The sequence below is a fragment of the Sarcophilus harrisii genome, chromosome 6 (assembly GCF_902635505.1).
Source record: "Sarcophilus harrisii chromosome 6, mSarHar1.11, whole genome shotgun sequence".
Taxonomy (NCBI): domain Eukaryota; kingdom Metazoa; phylum Chordata; class Mammalia; order Dasyuromorphia; family Dasyuridae; genus Sarcophilus; species Sarcophilus harrisii.
Window position 1 is genome coordinate 218,849,509 of NC_045431.1, and position 21,953 is coordinate 218,871,461.

The 21,953-nt window shown below is 34.2% G+C and overlaps 1 protein-coding gene across 2 annotated transcripts in view; it reads right to left on the bottom strand.

Annotated features, from left to right (window-relative positions):
* CCDC73 (coiled-coil domain containing 73) overlaps positions 1-21,953 on the bottom strand; it is a 122,095-nt gene that overhangs the window by 84,285 nt on the left and 15,857 nt on the right. For both annotated transcript variants that reach the window (XM_031943119.1, XM_031943120.1), the window contains exon 2: positions 21,143-21,289. In XM_031943119.1, the coding sequence (XP_031798979.1) occupies positions 21,143-21,289 (147 nt within the window). The remainder of the gene's footprint in view (positions 1-21,142; positions 21,290-21,953) is intronic.

The window sequence follows — 21,953 nt, forward strand, 5'->3', positions numbered from 1 at the left end:
GATGAGTAGTAGAGCCTCATGGACAGACTTGTACTTCAGGAAAATGTTTTTGCAGCAGTGTGTAGGATAGGTTGGAATAGAGTAAAAATTGCAGAGCAGAGACAAATGACAAAACTGTGGAAATAATCAAGGCGAGAGGTGATGAGAGTTTCCTAAAGTAGTTCCTATGTGAGTGGAGAGGGAGTCAGACAGGAGAGATGTTGTGGATGCAGAAACAGAAAGACTTGGAAACTGATTGGAGATATGGGGTGAGGAAGAGTGAAGAATGCGCCTGATAATACCTTATACATAATACCTGATAATAATTTTAATCATATTAAGACTGGAGACACTAAAGACACTAGAAAGATGACAAAATCATTTTGACATAAATAGGCAAATTTGGATGAGGAGAGGGCTTGAAGAGAAAGAGAATGTCAATTTTAGACATTTGCAGGACTTCCAATTTGAAATGTGCCATAGGCATTTGGTGATATGAGACTGGAACTTGGAGAAACTGGGGTTATGTTTCAATTCAAATAGTTTAACTAAAATAACTGGTTTGTACCTGATTACTAAGTAGCTATTTGACTAAAGTAATCAGTCATTAACCAATTAGGTAGTCAAGTAGCCAATCTGTTCATGAGTACATAATCTTAATGTTCAATTGTTTTAAATAACTTTAAAATAGGCCTTCTCAGCTACATGAAATCTATTATGGAACAAAGAGTCTGTTACAGACAGAAAAGATTAAGTAAACAACTTCAGCCTTGAAAGGAGACTCCCTCCATTCTAGTATCCCTAGAGCTTCAGTTATCTACAAAAAGGGAGGACCCCAGGAATACATCGTTCTTGGCAACTTTGTGCCCCTTGATCTTTGTAATAAAGCCAGTGAAAGGACACAGCAGAGGCCCAGAAGCAGCTCCTAGACAAGGACCTCTCTGTCTATAGCTTTAATAAAGAGTGGCTCCCTGCCCAAAATATGCTAACTCCTAGAGGCTGGTATCTCCCCTGCATCCCACCCTTATCAATCAGTCAACAAATGAATCTGTCAACACGGGTTTACTGAATGCCTACTATAGTTAATGTGCTGTGATAGATGCTGGGGCTTCACAAGCCCCTTCCTACTCTAAATCTATGACTCTAAGCCATTATCCCTTCCCTCGATAGACTTAAGACCAATTGGGAAGAAAGGACATACATATGTCACACATTGCCTCAAATTAACTTTTTTACAAGTGCCAAAGAAATAGTAAAGATACTAAGTTCTATAGAATGAGGCACAAGAGAAGGAAGACATGACTATGGACCAGAGTATTCAGAAAAGACTTAACAGAGGATCTAGGACTTACATAGGATCTTAAAGCTAAGTGTGATTCTGATAGAAATAGAAGGCAGCACTTCCAATATTTACATTAAATCAATGGCAAAAGTTAAATGAGTGGCTGTCATGGGTGACATTTTGGAGCTTTTTAGCCTCTGCTGGTACCTTTCCCTCCTCCAAATACCAAACACAGTATCATAGCTCTACAGAAGGAAAGGATCATCCTGTGTCCCTGCTTATTCTCAGCTTACTATCATTTAAAACTTCAGTGAATCCAATCATATCAATGTGGTATTCCTTTCAAGGGAATAAAGGTGGTACAAATTTGTACTACCTTACACATTCTTCCCATCAGTATCCTCAATATACTTTGTGGTCTAGGCTTCTTGTTATTTCCTATACCCAAATCTCCATCTCCTATCTAAGAGCTTTGCCACTGGCTATCCCCATACCTGGAATGTACTCACTCTTCACCTCTACCTCTTGGAATCCCTAATTTCCTTCAAGATTTAGGTTGAATTCCACCCACCTTTTATATAAGCTTTATCTTACACTGCCATCCCCAACTGCTAGGGAATGCCAGCCCAAATTACCTTGTATTAATTGCACATATTCTGTTTATACTTGTAACATACCTATTATATCTCTGTTTCCTCTTTCCCACCACCTCTTCCCCAGAACATAAGCTTCTTGAAGGCAGGGGCTATATCACTTTTGTCTTTAAATCTCTCAATGCTTAGTATACTCAGTGCTTGGAGATATAGTAGATGCTTATTAAATATTTGCTAATTAACATTTTTATCTTAAGAGAATCTTTCCCAAACTTTCCTATAACTCATCTACAAAGGAGCTCCTCAATTCACTAGACACCTTCCTCTGGGTTTGAGCATATTCTATGAGCACCAGTAGAGTACTTACAGCTATCCCCTACTCTAGTCAGGGGACTAGCCCATCTTATTTTCATTTATAGATATAGATATTTCATCCTACAGTAGTTTCTGTAGCAAGGGATAGGGGAATGTGAGACTATATGATCTACAGGCCCTGACCCCACCTTTCTTCATCATCTATTCACCACTATTAGGCCTGTTTCCAAGTTAATTAGGAAAAGATCCTACATGTTCCTAAATATTTATAGTAAAGAACTGGAAATTGAGGGAATGCCTGTCAATTTGAGAACAAGTTGTAGTATATTGTATATTATTGACATGGAATACTATTGTGATATAAGAAATGATGAGCTTAATGATTTTAGGAAAGACATGAAATAATGAAGAGTAAAATTAACTGACTACTGTATACAGTAACAGAAAAATTGTCTTAAAAACAACTTTGAGTCACTAACTCATTTGAATCAAGTAATTTAATAAAGTAAAACAAATGAACACATCAACCATTCTGAAAATGCATGTCTCATTCTGGACCTCTAGTACATCACCTCTCTGTCAAGAAATGGGTGTCTTGCTTCATTAATAGTCATTACTACCTATGTAAGGTAACATAAATTATGCTTTTTCAAAATTGTTTTCTCTGATATTATTATAATTACTGTACAAATTGTTCTCTTGGTATTTCTCATTTCACTTTGAGGTCCCCAAAGTTTCTATAAATTCAGCATAGCTTTCATTTCCTTTTCTTGGGGGAGAGCAGATAATTTAGAATTTATTTTATTTTTATAGCTATTTATTTGTCCAAACATATGCAAAGATAATTTTCAACATTCACCTTTGCAAAAACCTTGTATTCCAAATTTTTATTCCTCCCTCCCCCCTTCACCTTTCCTCTAAACCGCAGCAAATGTGCAATTCTTCTAAATATATTTCCATATTCATCATGCTGTGCAAGAAAAAATCAGATCCAAAGGGAAAAAACACATGAGAAAAAAAAAAAAACAAGAAAACAACAACCAAAAAAAAAAGGTAAAAATATCATGCTTCACCTACATTCAGTCTACATAGTTCTCTCTGTGTGTGTGCAGATGGCTCTCTCCATCACAAGTCTATTGGAATTGCCTTGAATCACTTCATTGAAAAGGGCCAAATTCATCACAGTTGATCATCATATAACCTTGTTGTGACTGTGTATAATGTTCTGTTGGTTCTACTTACTTCACTTAGCATCAATTCTCTTATTGCATAGGAAGAATTGGATTCAGAAGATAGAAATAACCCAGGAAGAAAAACAAAAATGCAAACAGTTTATATTCATTTCCCAGTGTTCTTTCTTTGGATGTAGCTGCTTCTGTCCATCCTTGATCAATTGAAACTGAGTTAGGTCTCTTTGTCAAAGAAATCCACTTCCATCAGAATACATGTTCATACAGTATCGTTGCTGAAGTATATAATGATCTGGTTCTGCTCATTTCACTCAGCATCAGTTCATGTAAGTCTCTCCAAGCCTCTCTGTATTCATCTTGCTGGTCATTTCTTACAGAACAATAATATTCCATAACAGTCATATACCACAATTTACCCAACCATTCTCCAATTGATGGGCATCCATTCATTTTCCAGTTTCTAGCCACTACAAACAGGGCTGCCACAAACATTTTGGCACATACAGGTCCCTTTCCCTTCTTTAGTATCTCTTTGGGGTATAAGCCCAGTAGTAGGCTTGCTTTTTTCTTGTAGCCATGGACAATGATCATTATTTTGGTAGTGAATTATAAATGTATGTAGACAATGTATTTACTTTCCTAACTTGGTATTAGCTTACTATTTCTATTTGTCTTACATGTTTATTCTTGTCAATGTTGCCTTCAATTGTAAAACTCCAGGGAACATAACCTAGTAAAATATAATACATAATTAGGTACTTAATAAATGCTTTTATATTGTAATAACAATGATAGTGCAATCCACCTGGATTGTAAAATCCCCAAAGAAATCAGTCATAATCACAAAATATTAGAGCTAATATGACTCTCAAGAGTTTAATCTCATATTCTTAGCATTGGGGAGGAGAATAAATATCTACAAATAATTCAACAAAAATGATTGACAATTTTTGCAGGAGGATCTTCAATCCTTAACAATCCTTAACAATAATCAATTGTTAGATTTTAAAACTGTTCACTACCACCATTTCCCCAACTTCTCCAAGCCTTCCACTTTATATAAGAACTATAACTTCAGCCTATAAGAAGAAACAAAAAATTCCCAGACCGAGCTAGAGAGATTTTTACTCTTTGAGACCTGAAATCTCTTTTCAAGGGCCAGGAATCCCCTACAAGTACTACCATCATTATACATGTCTAAAAATGCCCATATTTTGCTTCTTTCCCTTCTCAGAAGTAAGCCACTTTGAGTCTGGGCAAATATATTCATTTACAAGGAGCAAAGTATAACTTCAGAAATAATATTCAGGTTTCAAATAACTAAACATATTCCTTGAAAAGAAATTACCCAATAAATATTAATGCATAATTCCCATCCTATATTTGGCTAAAATGTCATCCAAGGAAATGAAAAAATCAATGAATACTTTAAATAAGAGAAAATAGAATATATCTCTGCCTTTAGAATAAAGAAGTAGAGAACTATCAGGACCAAAGATAATCTAGATTATTGAATACAGTTACTGTATTGAATGTTTTTGCTTAACTGATACTTTTATAATAAGGGATGGCTCAATAGGAAGATGAGAGCATCTTTAAAGGATACTGAATTTTTTCCAGACTAATAATAATTTTAAGGATTTTACACATTGAACAAACTTTGTAAATTTTAAATCAGTAACAAAACATAAATCTGAAATTCAACTTTTACAAATTTGTACTAATCTATAATTTAAATTCCTATAAGTCAGAAATCATATTGGATATATGTGCCTCATAGGTACTAAGGATTTTCTAAAATATAGCTACTAGAGAGAAATGCCGCAAAAGAACTTTTTCCAAATTCCTTATCCACCCACATAATATTCATTCCCTCTAATATTTTTTGAATTCCTTATATCTTTGAAGCACTGTGAGATATACAAAAAATGAGGGATAAATAATCTCTGTTCTCAAGGAGTTTATCGCAAATAAAGTAAATCTAATTAGCTGCAATAAGAAAATTACAATCCAGGTGTTAAGAAAGTTCAGAGGGATGAATAAAGTAGAAAGAAATTCTGGCCTTCTCTGGAAGCCACAGCAAGTCTGGATAACTTTCGTTAACTTTCAAATAAATTATAATTATTTGATAGGAATACTGTGAAAAAACTCAACAATAGTACAGTAAATGGCATTTGTAAACCACGTTGAATAACATATCACTATTCTAAAATTTTTGTTATTTTGGAGGTGACATCTCTAACAATAAAATACAGGATATTTCTCAACATAACAAAAAAAATCTAAAAAGTAGCTAATTCATTAGCACCAATTTTAATTAGCCTCCACTATTATATTTGTTTAAACAAATCTCATCTTACTTTTTTTATTTTATTTTTCTCTTTTCTACCTACCTAGTAGGGCACTTTCAAAAGTTAGTACTAAAAATGTTTACTAAATTAAGTTGCTCATAAAAAAGTTAATAAATTTAGAAAGAGTATCCAGTGTAACTTGAATAAAGTACAACAGAACCTACCATTTATTTTTTTTTTATTATATGCCTTAGGACTACAAGGATTTAAGTGTTTTTACAAAAACAATAAAAGAGGAGTAATTTGATGGTTTATTTACTCGTTATAACCTTTCGAAAGTGTCATGCTTTTTTAAAGTGTTTGCTTCAGGCTGTAGTTTTACAAGATGGGCTGTGCATTGGTCAGGCCTCTTCAATTCCTGACCCTGAACAGATTTAGGAACAAAGTACAGCTGGCTCATGCCCAAGCAGCCAAAACTGCAGCTAGGTACTTGTACTATCTTTTTCAAACTCATAATATACCTCCTACGAAATTGAGCTACTCTATTTTTCATGCAATTCCATCAAATAGTTATTTTTTTCATAGGGGTTCGGGTTTTGATTAAAGATAGAAAAAAATCTACCTCAAACAAATATAACACAGTTTAAAAGTCTTAAAATAACTTTCCAAATAACATATAATATTTTTATTAAAGACTAGAATTTTACCTTAAACACTGTTCCAAAGTATTTTTAGAATAATAAACATATATGAATAGGAAAATAAAATCCACAGTTTGTCTTTATCTTTTGAAATGTTACATCAAATAGAGTATAATTAATACATTTTTAAAAAGTTATTGTACATGTTTTCTAGAATAAGGAAATTGTATTATGGAACTCTCAGAAGAAAATGTGTATCCCAGAACCTACTCAAGTATTCACCCTAGTGCCAGAGCTTGCTCAATTCCTTCCCTTTCAACTCTGTCATAAATCACTCTGCCAGTGCTCAAGGGAGAAGACAATGATAAAGTTCAGGTTAAGAAAACTAAAATGCTAGTCTTCATTTTACCACATTAATTCAACTGGAATTTATTAAGCAACAAACCTTTATCAAGCACCAACTATGTGCAAGACATTGTGCCAGATGCTGTGAATATAGATGTAGTGCTCCTCTCTGTCTTCAAGAAGCTTAAAATTTTGTCAGAAGGATAGAGCCAAAGAGGGAATCAAATATGCATGCAAAATATATATATATATATATATATATATGTGGTAAAAGGTAGACTACTATAAGAAGAAATCCATAGGTGATTGATTTCACTTTAAGCCAGAGGTATCAAGAAAGATTTTATGGAAAGATTAGTCAGTGCCTGAGCTATTTCATTAAAGGAAGAAAACAATATCAAGATGTAAAAGTTAATAAAAAATGTGTTCTCTACCTGAGCCTTCTATTGTGTGCTCTTTCTTCTTGTTATTTATTAATATTGATTATTCATATATGCAGAGTATCTTTTCCTCCCTCTGCAACAATCTAATTTGGGGTCTTATCATTTTCTGCGTTTATTACTCCAACAGCCTCCTGATTATTACAACCTACAGTCTTTCCCTTATCCAGCCCTTCCTGTATACTACATTCACACTAGTCATTTCAAACAACTATTTTCATCCTATCGTTCCATTTCAAGAATCTATAGTGACTCTCTAAATCCTTATAGTCTAAACTGTTCTGCTTGGCTTTCTTAGTCTGGTCCTACCCTATCTCTTCAATCTTATTTCCACAAAAGAGAGTAATTCATACTTATGTAATTTTAAGGTTTGGAAAATTACTTTCTTCTCTTAAGAAAATTCTGTTTCCTCATGAAGACTACTGTGAAAAAAGTAAGGTTAAGTTATTTGCCTGTCATCACACAGTTACTAAATGTCTGAGGTGGGACCCAAATTCAGGTTCCCCAACTCAAATCTGGTTCTCTATCCACCAAGAACACTTCCTCTCCAGGAGAATCAATCTCTTCACCTCAACTAAACATATTATGTTAACGCTTTATAATTTTTTTTTGCTTCAATTTATAATAGCCTATGGAGACCCTCACAGTGTTTTTCCTCCTGCCAATTTATCAAAATCCTAATCTTCCATCAAAGATTAATTTTTCCCAGCTTATCCAGGAAGCCTCCTTCTCTAATGCAAATTCATCTTTTCCTTTCTAACCTGAGAATAACAGAATTTCAAGGGACCTCAGTGGACCTCTAAACCAGCCCATACCTAAAGAAAAATTTAATTCCCTCTACATCATACGATTCCTACCATACTGGCAATCAAAAACATACTAATTATCACTTCACTGTTCCTTAATCACTTCAGGGACCAGAGAAGGGGAAAAGTATTTATGTAGTGCCTACATAAGCCAGGTACACAGATATTTTATTCAATCCTCACAGCCACTCTATCCTGTAGGGGTATTATTCTCTCCATTTCATAGTGTTAATGTACTGAAAATGTACTAATTGCTTCATTAGAAATAATTTTGAGCAAATGTAATGAAAATACATTGCTATATTAAAAATATAAACATTCAAAACATTCATGTTAGTTTCAGCTCTTCAATTAAATTATAAGTTACTTGAGGACAAGGATCTACATAATACTACTTCTGTATGATTCATAGTCCTTAATACATTAGTAGTCACACAATGAATACTAAACAAATATGTTGATTAATATAAATCAACATGCCATGTCTTTGTAAAATTAGAACACATATAGAATAGAGCATTACATGTAATATTTAAAGGAAATAATAGTTACATAGAAGAAGCATATTTGCTTAAAGAAAAGTATTTCCCATTTGATAGCTACTTTTACTTCACTTCTAAATCTGTAATTAATCAGGACAAAGTAAATTTCAAGAGTTTATGATAAAAATTTATTTATCATAGATAACCTATAAATACAACACTTACAAGTAGAAATACAGTAGCAACCCTTTCAATTCCCTAATATTCAAGTCCATTTTAATGATATAAATAGAAAAGTTTTCTTCCTAGTACATATTAACAGGAAATAACAAATTACAAAATTCTTTTAAATTTAAAAGTCATTTTACAGATTAGCACTCTAACCAAATATAATAGAGTGGTCATACTGTATTAAAAATGTAAAGGGCGGTAGGCCACCACAAGACAAAAATGTATTAGCCTTGAGGGAAAACTGCCAGCCAGCTTGTCTGATAAATTATCAAAAGAAAGAAACTCCAAAGTCCATTTTTTCTATCCCAGATGTGCTCTACAAAGTTCACAGCAAATATGTATGTAGTACAGTGTTTACTAGTTCCATCCATGATTTGGGGGAAAAAATATAAGTAACTTTATCTTATAGAATGATGTGCTGAATTTCCTTCAAACTGTCACCAAAATATTTACTTTCCATTACTTCATATATTAGAGGATTAAAATATTTTTAAAACAATAGCACTATTTCTTCTTTTGCACAAAAATAATTTTACACAATATTTCAAATGTCCACATGTATAAAACTTTTTAAAATTTATTAATATTATAAAATATTTTTTCTTTAAGTATATTTTTTCCAAAGTTCAACTGAAATAGGGTCATGCTTTTTATCATACAAAATGCATCTGAGTTTTACTAATGAAAATGTACCAATTGTTTCTTTAGAAATAATTTTGAGTAAATGTAATAAAATTTGAGAAATCTATTTTTAAAGAATAAAAATTCAAATCATTATTATGAAGCTATTTGCAATAAAATCAAATTCAATGGAATTTCTTAAAATTGTTTTTGGCTTACTGTTTTCTGAACCAAATTCAAAGTTTTTTAAAATCATGAAAAATTTCTCCAGTTGCTTCTGCCAAAGAGTTTTTCCAGCTCAATCTTTACCACTCTATTGCCTTTTAATACTAATTTTAGGAGCATAAGATTAAGATCTCCAGCTGTTCTCTCAGCCTTTAGTCCATTCCTGCCCTCATGTTCTTCTATCTGTCAGAAGAAAATGAAATGCTAAAATTAGGCCTCCATTATGGATAGAATGTGGTACTAATATTCTGGGACTCTTCTATGAATTTGCCACACAAATTCCTACAAAGTAAGAGGGATTCCATAAGCCCTTCTACTTTCTTATAATCTAGATTATGAATCTTTCTCCCCCATCATAAATTAGACATAATATTAAAGTCATCTACCAAGAGCTCCCTCATTCTCCTCGCTCTCTAATTCAAAACATCCTCCCTATCATTGTTTCACAAGAACAACTGTCTCTCCTGCTTTCCAAGACTAGCCCTTTTACCCATGCTATTAATCTCATCCTTCTCCCGTAGGGTCTTGTCTCTTAAATTATGCACCCTACTTCTATCAAGCATCTTCAATATTTTCCTATCCACTATCTCTATCCCTTACTCAAATATTCAGATGGATCTGTGATCTTATCAATATGGGAGTTTATTCCAACAAAGCATCCATATCTGTCCATCCTGGATCACTCTTTTTCATGTCTTCTCATATAATTACTACCCAACGTGCAAGAAGTCTAAAGTTTCTCCTGACATTTCAAGGGTGCCAGTAAAACACTCTGCTTATCCATCTGTCTCTCTCATTCTCACCACATGACCAATCCATTTACACTTATTTTCATATATTTCCATGATGATCATTTATTTCTACTCATCTTCCAAATTCCTCATTGGTTTATATGTTGCAGCCCATTCACTTCTCCATTGCCCTGTGATATATAGTTCTTGTCCTTTAAGAACTGTTGTATTCTATGTCTCACTGCATGCACCATCAACAGAATATTAGTATTAGAAAGTTAACTCTTTGTTTCTATAAAAAAAACTTAGAATCATTTGAGGAACCTGCAATTAAACCGCTGACAGAACTGTATAATTTCCCAGAAGCCTCTTTCTGATCAATTTCAAAACCAACTCTTTAACTATCTGTTTTACTTTTCTCAAGTATTTATACTGGTAGATAAGTTCTATAGATTTTCCATCCGAATATATGCAATAATCTGGGCAACAGACATTCTTCATTCATTTCCTGTAGAAGTGGTCAGGTCAAACTCTTCTGAATGGTTACAGATCTCTTACAGGAACCTGTGCAATATTTCAGAGTTTACCATCTTAATTCATTTTCGTGACATTTCTACCTCTTGTAATGTGGTGTTTCCATTGTTCTTTTGATGGAATTTGTTTTAGTTTCTTATAGTAATATTTTTATTTGTTATAGTAATATTTACAGATCTTTTCCATTTTTCTTCTGTTTGCTTTCCTTCCATTTTTGCTCTTAAATCCTCTTGTGATGTCTATGCTTAATTGAACATCTTTTCAAGCTTTTTTTTTACCCTCTATTGTTTCTTTTTGTTTTATGAAACAATGAGTACATCTGTTCGATATCCTTTTTAATAAAATTTTACAAACAAGTTCATATTCTAAACTGATGCTTTCTCTGTCTACAATTTCTTTCCACTTAGAAAGTCAAATGTTTGTTAAAGCATTTCCTAGGTTCTTCTGCTCTTCTTGTTGCAGCAACAAATTTATATCACTTAAATGCATTGCAGTTACTATTAAGGTAAATTCTGATATCCAGTTCTCATTTCTAATCTCTCATTACTTCCTTAAATAGTTCAGGATTAAACTCTTTCATTTGTACACTGTATTTCCCACACTAATTACAAGTTTTTTCCTGTCTATTAAAATATAAATTATTTCATTTTTCACAATAATACTTGTTAATCACTATGTCTAGCACTTTTCTTTTTTCAACAACAGTGTTCATTATGTAAAGATATGTGGCTTCTGGGTAACCTAGAATTTTGTGGCCTCTTGTGCTCCTTTGTCCTGAACCACACTTTGCTCATAATTTGAACTTTCCTCACTAATTCCCACCCTTGCTTCAAAATCATCAAATATCAGAATATATTTGCAACAGGAGGAGGACCTACTCCAAGGTCTGTAAGGTCCCTTCCTGTTCTGAATTTAAGATGCTATTATCCTATGACTTATGTGGAAAAACTCAATCAGTCCCTCCAAATTATTTTCTATATTTCTTCATCCTCAACAAACAAGGCCGATACATAATCTATAATTATTTGTGGTAATCTTTTTACAAACACTTTTAAATACTGCAAGATGAAATAACTAGATAGCCCATGAAATAATTGTAATAATTGTAAAGATTCATCCATTCTAGAGAGCAATTTAGAACTATCCGCAAAGAACTATAAAACTGTGCATGCCCTTTGGTCCAGCAACACCAGTACTTGATCTGTATCACAAAGAGATTTTTTTTTTAAGGGAGAAGTACATATATATACAAAAATATTTGTAGTAGTTCTTTTTGTGATGGTAAAGAATAAGAAACTAAAGGGATGCCCATCAAATGGAAATAGCTAAACAAATATATAAATGTAATGGAATATTATTGTGCCATAATAAATGGCAAGCAGGAAGATTTCAGAAAAACCTGGGAAGGCATATGAATTGATACAAACTGAAGTGTGGAGCACATTGTACATAGTTATAGCAATATTACATGGTGAACAACTGTGAATGACTTAGCTATTATGATTAATACAATGATCCAAGACAATTCTGAAGGACTTTTGATTCTACTCACCTCCAGAGAAAGAAATGATGCGAGTCCGAATGCAGATTGAAGCATGTTTTTCCCCCACTTTCCTTATTTTTCTTTTGCAACATGGCTAATATGTTTTACATGATTTCACAGGTATAATTGATATAACATTTCTTGCTTTCAAAGTGAGTAAAGTTGGGGTAGAAGGAAAGAATTCAGAACTCAATTTTTAAATTAATTTATAAGTAAGTAAATAATAAAAAAGAAGTTTCTGTGATCCATCCTTTCCATTAATCTGAAACTTCTTTCTGTATTCTAGTTTCATTTCTAGCAAAAACAAATATTGATAAATTCAGCTCCTCCAGCAATTTGTACATTCATTCATTGGTCAGTGGAAAAGGATCTCACATTTAAAATATTATCAAATTGATAAAAAGATAATATAAAAATGGATTCTTGGTATCTTCTTGTCCCTTTCCCACCATTTCCCTTACTCTGTCCCTGAAGAAACATAAGCAGCAGGACAGGATTAAGAGTCATTTTGTTTGTTTCATGAGTTGCCCCAACCAAAAATTTAATCAAGTGGTCATCACCAGTAGGTGATCTCTACTTCTCAATTACTTCCAGATATACATATCTCTTCGACATTGAGAAAACCAAACTTTTTCTCTCCTTTCATTCATGGTTAAATTTGTGGAATACATACTTTATACCTGCTGCTTTCATTTCCTCATCCATCCATTCACTCTTTAACCTCCATGTAATTAAGTATTAATCCCTCCCATAATGAACACCACTCAAATGGAAAAATGAGATTTTTTACTCCTCAGTTTATCAATTCTCTGTGACTTTTATGAAGCAATTGTTACTACCATATCCTGATTCTCCTCTTATGTCACTGTTCATTTTCTGTCTCCAATCATAGTTTTGTTTTGTTTTTTCTTTTTTGCCCTCTGTAAATTTATTTTTTTAATTTTTATTTAAAAAAACAAAATAAGAAAATAATTAAAAACGGAAAAGGAATACAAAACAAAATAAAAGAAAGGAGAACACTGTCATATGCCTAGCAAAACATCAGGAGAGTATAAAATATATAAAAATATTTTTATATAATAAATTACCAGTTCAAGAAAGTATAAATATTAGTAGAAGAAATTATATTCATGCATCTATCTTTTCTTTACTTCCCTGTAAATTGTCCTTTTATTCTTTGCTACATATCTTTTTTACTTTATTCTTTCCTCCCCTTTCATTCTCTCCCCATCCCCAAGTATGCCATAGTTAAGAAAGGATATATTTCTATATGCAGATACACACACACACACACACACACACACACACACACATTCCCCCCCTACACACACGCAACTTTTTTTTTATTAAAACTTTTTATTTTCTAAACATGTGCATGGATAATTTTTCAACACTGACCCTTACAAAATCTTGTGTTCCAAAGTCCCCCCTTACCCCCTTCTCTTAGATGGCAATGTTAAACATGATAAAAATATGTTAAATCCAATATATGCATACATAGTTATAAAATCATCTTGTTTAAGCACAAGAAAAATCACATCAAAAAGGGGGAAAAATGAGAAAGAAAATGCAAGCAAACAACAACAAGAGTGAAACTACTATGTTGTGATCCCCAGTCAGTTCCCACAGTCCTCTCTCTGAATGCATATGGCTCTCTCCATCACAAGATCATTGGAATTGGCCTGAATCATCTCACTGTTGAAAAGAGCCACGACTATCAGAATTGATCATTGTACAATCTTGTTGCTGTGTATAATTCCAATCACTGTTTTTAAACCATAATTATGATTATTCACTGAGGCTTGGTCCTTAGTGCTTGGATTTCTCTCTATATTCATCTTCTGAGAAATGGTTCAACTCATTTACTTCAATACATGATCTCACTGATATGAGCAGTCTCTCCATCAACAAAGATGGCAATCTAATCCTATTTTCCCATCCTGTGCAATTCTTGACTATGTTCTTTCATAAATCCTCCAAAGAAAGCCTACTAATATAGGGAAGGATTTCCTCTGAACCTGTTAGTATGTTTTAGATATTTGTGCCATACTGAAGGTATCTATCTATTATCCTTGCCCATTTTTCCATCTCCATTCTTAGGTTATCCTTGAAAATAGCAGCCAATAACTACAATGCCTTTCTGATAGCAAGTCTTGCTATTTTTATTCTTCTGAAATCCTAAAATTCACAGTCTTACGGTATCATTGAGAAAATGACTTAAAAGATGAATTTCTGTGTTTGGGAACAATGATGGGGCTCCTGACTTCAGAGCAAGGAGTGGCATCAGGCAAGAACCTGAACTTTACTGCTTACACTGCTCTCTGTGGCAAATAGGGAAGAGCATTGATAGGATCATCTTCTGCCTTGGAGTTCTTTTGTTCTTAAGTAGGTCTTTTGTTCCTTGCTGAATACCGTGCACTGACAAAATCATCATAACCTTTTCCCCTTACTATATCCAATCAGAAAACCAATTTATGATGTCAACCCAAAGGTTATATTTCCCCTATAAAAGATCTACTTGTACTGTAAATACCTACTAATGTCTATTAGGACCTCAACTCTTTTTTTAGGGATAGCCTCCCCAGTCAATGGTGTAATCCTTTCTCCTTGTTATAGCTAACTCGAAACTCATTAGGAACTTGCCATACCTTAATGGCATCTTTCCCCTGATTAATTGTGAGTTCTGATGGGGAACTAGTCTTTCCCCTTGTTAATTACTAAAACTCTTTTCCTTGCTAAAAACCCTTATGGATTCAGCCCACTCTTCCTCTTGTTTGGAAAAGGTCTAAGTTTACAAATTCTTTGTGATTTGATTTATCTAAATCTGAGAGTGCAAGATTGGGATGTCTCACTATTATAGTTTTGCTGTCTATTTCTTCTTGCAACTCTCTTAACTTCTCCTTTAGGAAGTTAGATGCTATGCCACTTGGTGCATATATATTTAATACTGATATTGCTTCATTGTCTATAGTACCTTTTAGCAAGATATAGTTTCCTTCCTTATCTCTTTTAATTAGATCAATTTTTGCTTTTGCTTGATCTGAGATAAGGATGGCTACCCCTGCTTTTTTGACTTCACCTGAAACATAATAGATTCTCCTCCAGTCTTTTACCTTTACTCTGTATGTATCTCCCTGTTTTAAATGTGCTTCCTGTAAACAACATAAGTTTACAAATTCTTTTGAGATGATTCACAACACCGGCACATAACTCCAGTATCTTTGGGTGTTCAAAACCCCCTCTCCCTAACTCCATCATTTTGGGTGCAAAACCCCATCATTTTGGTGGCCCATACAAAAGTCAAACTATAATGTATTTGGGGGGGTCAGTATTCCATCATTTGGTGATGAACCCCAACAAGAATAATTTGAAAATCATTGAAAGTGCTGGGCCATTTCCCAAATGTGATGACAGCTGCTCTTTCATGCAATCTGGGACAAGTTCAATGTCCATTTGGAGATATATGAACTGAAAAGCTAATTTATTGGAATGCCTATCATCTCAATTGCATTCTTTCAAGAAACTTACAGGTAGGAGAATTTAGACAAATAAGTTACCAGTTGGATGTCTTCTCATTTATCTTTTTTTAATACGAATGATCTATTTTATTGTTTTGGAGTTTTCTTCTTCTTATATCTTATATTTAATTTTTTTTTTTTTTTTGCTGAGACAGTTGGGGTTAAGTGATTTACCCAAGCTTACACAGCCAGGAAGTGTTAAGTGTTTGAGGTCAGATATGAACTCAGGTTCTCCTGACTTCGGAGCTGGTACTCTATCCACTATAGCAACTAGCTGCTCCTATACTTATGATATCTTGAAAAAAATCAAGCCTTTTGTTTGTTGGCTCCAATCTAAATACCTTACCATTTCTACTTCATATTTCATATCCTTAAATACTATTTCTATATTCATATATATATACATATACATATATATATATATATAGTCCCTTAGATACAAGGTATAAAAGTAACAAAATCACAGGATGCCAATTTGGAAGGAGGGCCCATCTAATCCAACTGACAGGTGAAGAGAACTCCTTTGACATGTTCTAAATATGATTACTCGACTTTTGGTTAAAGAACTCCAAAGAAGAAAAAAGGTAGAAAGGAAGAACTGAGAAGAAAGGTGATAAAGGCCAGTAAACTTGACTTTGATTCCTGGCAAAATTCTTGCACATACTATTAGAGGCATGGTTGGTATATATCTAGAAAAGAAAATAATTTATAAAAGTTCATCAAGAGTATCCCATGCATAGAACCAGGAGATCATTGTACATGGCAACAACAATATTATACAATGATCAATTCTGATGAACATGACTACAACAATGAGATATTGAGGCCAGTTCCAATGATCTCGTGATGAAGAGAGTCAGCTACATCCAGAGAGAGGGCTACGGGAACTGAGTGTGGATCATAACATAACATTTTCACTCTTTTTGTTGTTGTTCATTTGCATTTTGTTTTCTTATTCATTTTCTTTCCTTTTTGATCTTCCCTTTCTTGTGCAGCAAGATAATTGTACAAATATGTTTACATATACTGGATTTAACATATATTTTAACATGTATAACATATATTGGACTACTTGCCATCTAGGAGAGGGAGTGAGGGGAAGGAGGGGAAAATTTGGAACACAAGGATCAATACTGAAAAATTATCCGTGCAGCATATGTTTTGAAAATAAAAAGCTTTAACAATAATAAAAAAAAAGAGTATCCCATGCATAGAGATGGCCTTGTTTATTTCTTTTTTCTTACACAGTTGCTAAACTGTAGCTCAGAAGAATGGTGGCGATGTGATTTAGTGAAACACTTGATAAAAGTATTTCATGATATTCTTATGGAAAAGATGAAGAAATATTGGCTAGATGATTGGTTGTATAATTAGATGGATTTAAATTGAAAGACTGTCTAAAGAATTATTAATGAATGAGTTCTTGTCAACTTGTAAGGGGCTTTCCAATGGGGCACCCCAGAGAGCTACACGTTTTATGCTTGTTATTTTTATCAATGAATGATTATCAATTTTTAAGATTACAGGAAGCTAGAAGGGATAGTTAATACATAGATGATAGATACAGAATTCAAAAACATCTTTAAAGGCTAAGATACTGGACTGATTTGAATAAGATGAAATTTGATAGGATTAAATAGGTTTTCATTTGAATTCAAAAACTAAACTTTCTAAGTGCAAGCTGGGGAAAGCATTGCTAGAGAGAAGTTCTTCTGAAGATTGGCAGTTTTAGTGATTTGGTAGTTTTAATAAACTGTGTTCTCACTATAAATGAAAAGGGTAATCTGGCTTCCATAAAAGCCAGTAAAATCTTCCTTCATTACATTGCATTAAAAAAAAAAAAAGCATACCTTGCAAGAATAAAGAGGTCCTAATCCTGTTGCATTCTGTTCTGGACAGACTACATTAGTTGTATTGTACTCAGTTCTTTCTGATGCGTTTAACAAAAGACATTTGTAAACTAGAGAGAACTTACAAGAGAATATGAGTCTTGGTACAGGGCCTTGAGAAAGCTTAAACAAAGCTGGAGAAGACTCGGAAAAATAAATTTCATATCTTTAGGTTAGGACTTTGTCACCCAATGAGGGATTAGACTTCTGTCTGACTCCAAAAGGCAGTGCTAGGAGCAATTGTTAGAAGCTGCCTAGAGGCAAATATAGGCTTGATATAAGGAAAATATCTTTAATAATTAGAGCTATCCAAAGGTGAATTGGATTGCCTCAGGAGAAGCACTGAAATCTTTCAGGTCCCCAGCTTGTTCCTAAGATCCAGAAATAAAACAAAACTCAAAAAAGGAAAATATAAAACAAAACAAATAGAATCAGTCCAGAGAGAGAGAGAGACAGACAGACACAGAGAAAACCAGAGAGGGACAGGGACAGGGAGAGGAAGAGGGAGAGGATCTAGACAGCCTATTTCAAGAAATCTTAAAAGAAAAATGCCCATATATCTTAGAATCAGAGACAAACGTGGAAACAGAGAGAATACACAAGTCACCTTCCAAAAAAATCCCAAATGACAATTCCCAGGAGTATTATATTTTTTGTTTTACATTTTGAAATTTTGTTTTAGCAATTTTTGTACTATCTGGGTGTGGGGAGGCAGTCTGAACAGACCCTGGTAAGCATCAAGACAAGCATGATCCTAGAGAAACACAGCACAATTAATTTTAGTGGTCAGTATGAATGTCACACATTTATGATTCTTACACAAAAGATGGTTAATTCAAGGATCATTTAGGAACAATGATGAAGGTATCATGGGAATTTTTGTGGGCTCTTCATAGGGAAGGCAAGGTATTTGGGAAATTCAAGTCAAAGCCTATAATGGGCAAGCTGCCAGGCTGTGGGGGACTAAAGATAAAATTTAAAATAGTCTCTGACCTCAGGAAGTTTACCTTCTATGGAACAGGGAAGAAAGTATAACATAAATCTACAAATATATACATGATTGTTTAAGGAAAGAAAGAGCATCATCATTAAGGAAAACTCTTCATAGCAGATAGCTTATAAAGTTAAACCTTGAAAAGGTTTGAAGAGAGAGAAGAAAGAAGAGAGTTTAACCTAAGAATAATAGGTAATCTATACAAAGGCCCAAAGATATAGAATCCTAGATTCAGAGAATAGCAAGTTTAGTTGGAATGCAAAGTGTTCAAAAGGAAATCATGCAAAATAAACTTAGAAAAGGAAGAACATGAAATAGGAAGTTTAATGTAGTGGGCAGTTTGTTATTAAAAGAACAAGGGATCCACAGCGCACACTGGAAAGGAAGTTTTATTGGGCTAGAGCCAGAGGAGAAATAAGAATAACATGGATGAGGTGAAGGAAGCAAAGGGCAGCAGTATAGAAAGGACCTAGACAGGCTGGGATTCTGAATATAGAACAGGGATTCTAAAGACTACAGAGCAAGAGTGTCAGAGCCTTCATAGGAGCAAGAAGACTCTTAATTTGATTATCATTCTTACTAGAGTTAGAAGTGAAAACAGGGATTGGAGTTATGCATAGGCAGTGGCAGGACAGGTGGTAAGTGCCTGGTCTGAGACACCAGTGGCCAGAAAGTCAAAGGCAGGGATTAGAGTCCAGAACATCCCAAGCCTAGGGCTGGAGAGCCAGAGGGGGTGAGGTATGGTTCATTTGCTCCTAATTTAATCTTCAGCCAGGGTAGCTTTACCCCAGGGCCAGCAAATGCTGAACTGATTCCAGATTCTGATATGCAGGTATACGGACAGCCCAATGAGCTAAGGACAGATTTCTTGAGCAGAGGGGTAATGAGGCAAACTATGTCACTTTGTATTTCCAGCACTTACCCATCTGTATAAGAGCAAGTACTTAATGTTTATTGAGAGAATATAGACAAAATTGCTTTATAGATCAAAAATATACTCTTTAGGGACAGCTAGATGGCTCAGTGGATAAAGTACCAGCTCTGAAATCAGGAGGCCCTGAGTTCAAATCTAGCCTCAGACACTAATGATTCCTATCTGTGTGACCCTGGCTGGGCAAGTCACTTAACCCCAATTGTCGCAGCAAAACATATATACATATATATGCTCTTTAGGTTTGGTTTTTAAAATTCCTTCACTACCAGTATATTCCAATCTACTTTTCCAAACTGTTCTCCATTATTCCCCTTCCCACCTTTTGTGGTCTAACCATAATGCCCTTCTTGCTGTCTGTCACCCACAACACTCTTCACACTGGCTGCATCCCCTCCTGGGATGTCTTTTCTCTCTGCGATGCCTTCATCTCTTAGACCCCCTTGCTGCCTTCAAAACTCATTTCAATTATCTTTCTTCCTTTCTTCTTTCCTCCTTTTTGTCCTTTAGTGAATACAGAAAGGCACTTAACTACACAAACTATTTTACAAATTCATTAAAAAATGTATCTGGGAAGGGGCAGTTAGATGGCACAATGGATAAAGCACTAGTCCTGGAGTCAGGAGAATCTGAGTTCAAATTTGTCCTCAGACACTTAACATTGCCTAGCTGTGTGACCCTGGGCAAGTCACTTAACCCCAATTGCCCAAAAAAAAAATCATGTGGGAAAATTTTTTAAAACCACCTTATCTCAAGCATCATCTTCTCCATGTACTGTTTCCCGATATCCCTAGGGCCCTCTTGACCAAAAGTACTCTATAGTTTACTTTGCCTGTGTTTTGTATATTCACTTAGAATGCTAAAATGTAATGTCTTTGAGGAGCTGTTTCATTTTTCCCTTGGTGTCTCCAATGAGTGATATGGTGCCTAGCACAGAACAGTGCTTAGTAGAAGCTGCATTTGGGAAACTACTCATACAGTGATCCCAAGTTGCGCCCTGAAACAAAAAGCCATTTTCAAACACCCTTATTCTTCTCACAACCATATAGCAGCAAGTCATAGAGCACAACCATCAGACTTGTGGGTGCCACAAAGAGCAATAGAAAGACATGGTATGAGTAAAGAGTCTACCACATGTAATGAAAGATGACTTGCATAGTGGAATAAAAGACATTGCTCAGGAAATACATGATTAGAAAGAAAGTTGCCAATTATATAGGAAGAGTGAGGAGTAATAAATAACCCAAGTGCTGCAGAGATAAGGTGACAAAAGGTAGAAGACCTAGACAAGGACGCCTTGAATAGTGGAAAGAGCCTGTATGGAAGTTCAGTGGAAAGATATGCCTAAGAATTAGCTAGAATGAGAAAATACGATTGTGTTTCAGCCTTTACCTTTAGAGAAACACCCATACTGGAAAAGATCACAAATCCATTAAAGCATTAAGTTAGGACTAATATTTTAAGGAACTAATTTCTGAAATATTTGAGGGGATATGAAGGATATGATCAAAATCAAATACTTTGTTTACAATAATCAGAACAATAAAAAAAAAGCACTTACCCTTCTCATGCGTAATTCTTCTAAAGCCTCTAACAAACTTGTTTTGAATTCTAATATCTGAATAGAAAACAATGGTTCTGAAGAACTTTGAAGAGAATAGGAAGTTGGTTCAGCATTAAAGTCTTTATCCATCACAAAATTTGGTTCCTACAATACAGAAATTTTTAAAAAGAGAATTAAATACTAGCATATTAGATGAAGGAAAATTATAGTAAAAATTTCAATTTGTACTAATTTCTATTTCTATACTTCTGTTATCAGAGGTAGCATGGCACAGTGAATAATAATAACTAGCTAGTAGTTACATGGTATATTTTCAATTGATCCTCACAACAAGTCAGGAAAGTGAGGGCTATTATTACTCCACTTTACAGATGAGGAAATTGAGGCTCCCTTCTTGGAATAACTACCAAAGGAACTTCAAAAATGGCACTAGAATTCTGCACCATGGATGAGCAAACTGAGTCCCAGAGACATGCAAAAACCTACCTATGGTCACATGGGTCCTTACCAGAATGGGGCTTCTAAACCCTCATGCCAAAGGGCCAATGAACTTTCAAACACACTAGAGGAAAATATTATTCACTTAAAAAACAAAAATAAACTTAACCACATACTTCCCTGAAACATATCTGAATGCAAGAGAAAGAAGAGAAAAGAGATTATATGAAAAGTTCTTTACCTTCCAGGAACATGAAGAGATAAAACTGACATCCACAAAATTCACCACAGCCTTTCAATCCCTCGTTTCCTTCAAAACTCAATCCAGAACTACCTTTAACTGCCAGCATAATCTTGACTAAATCACTCA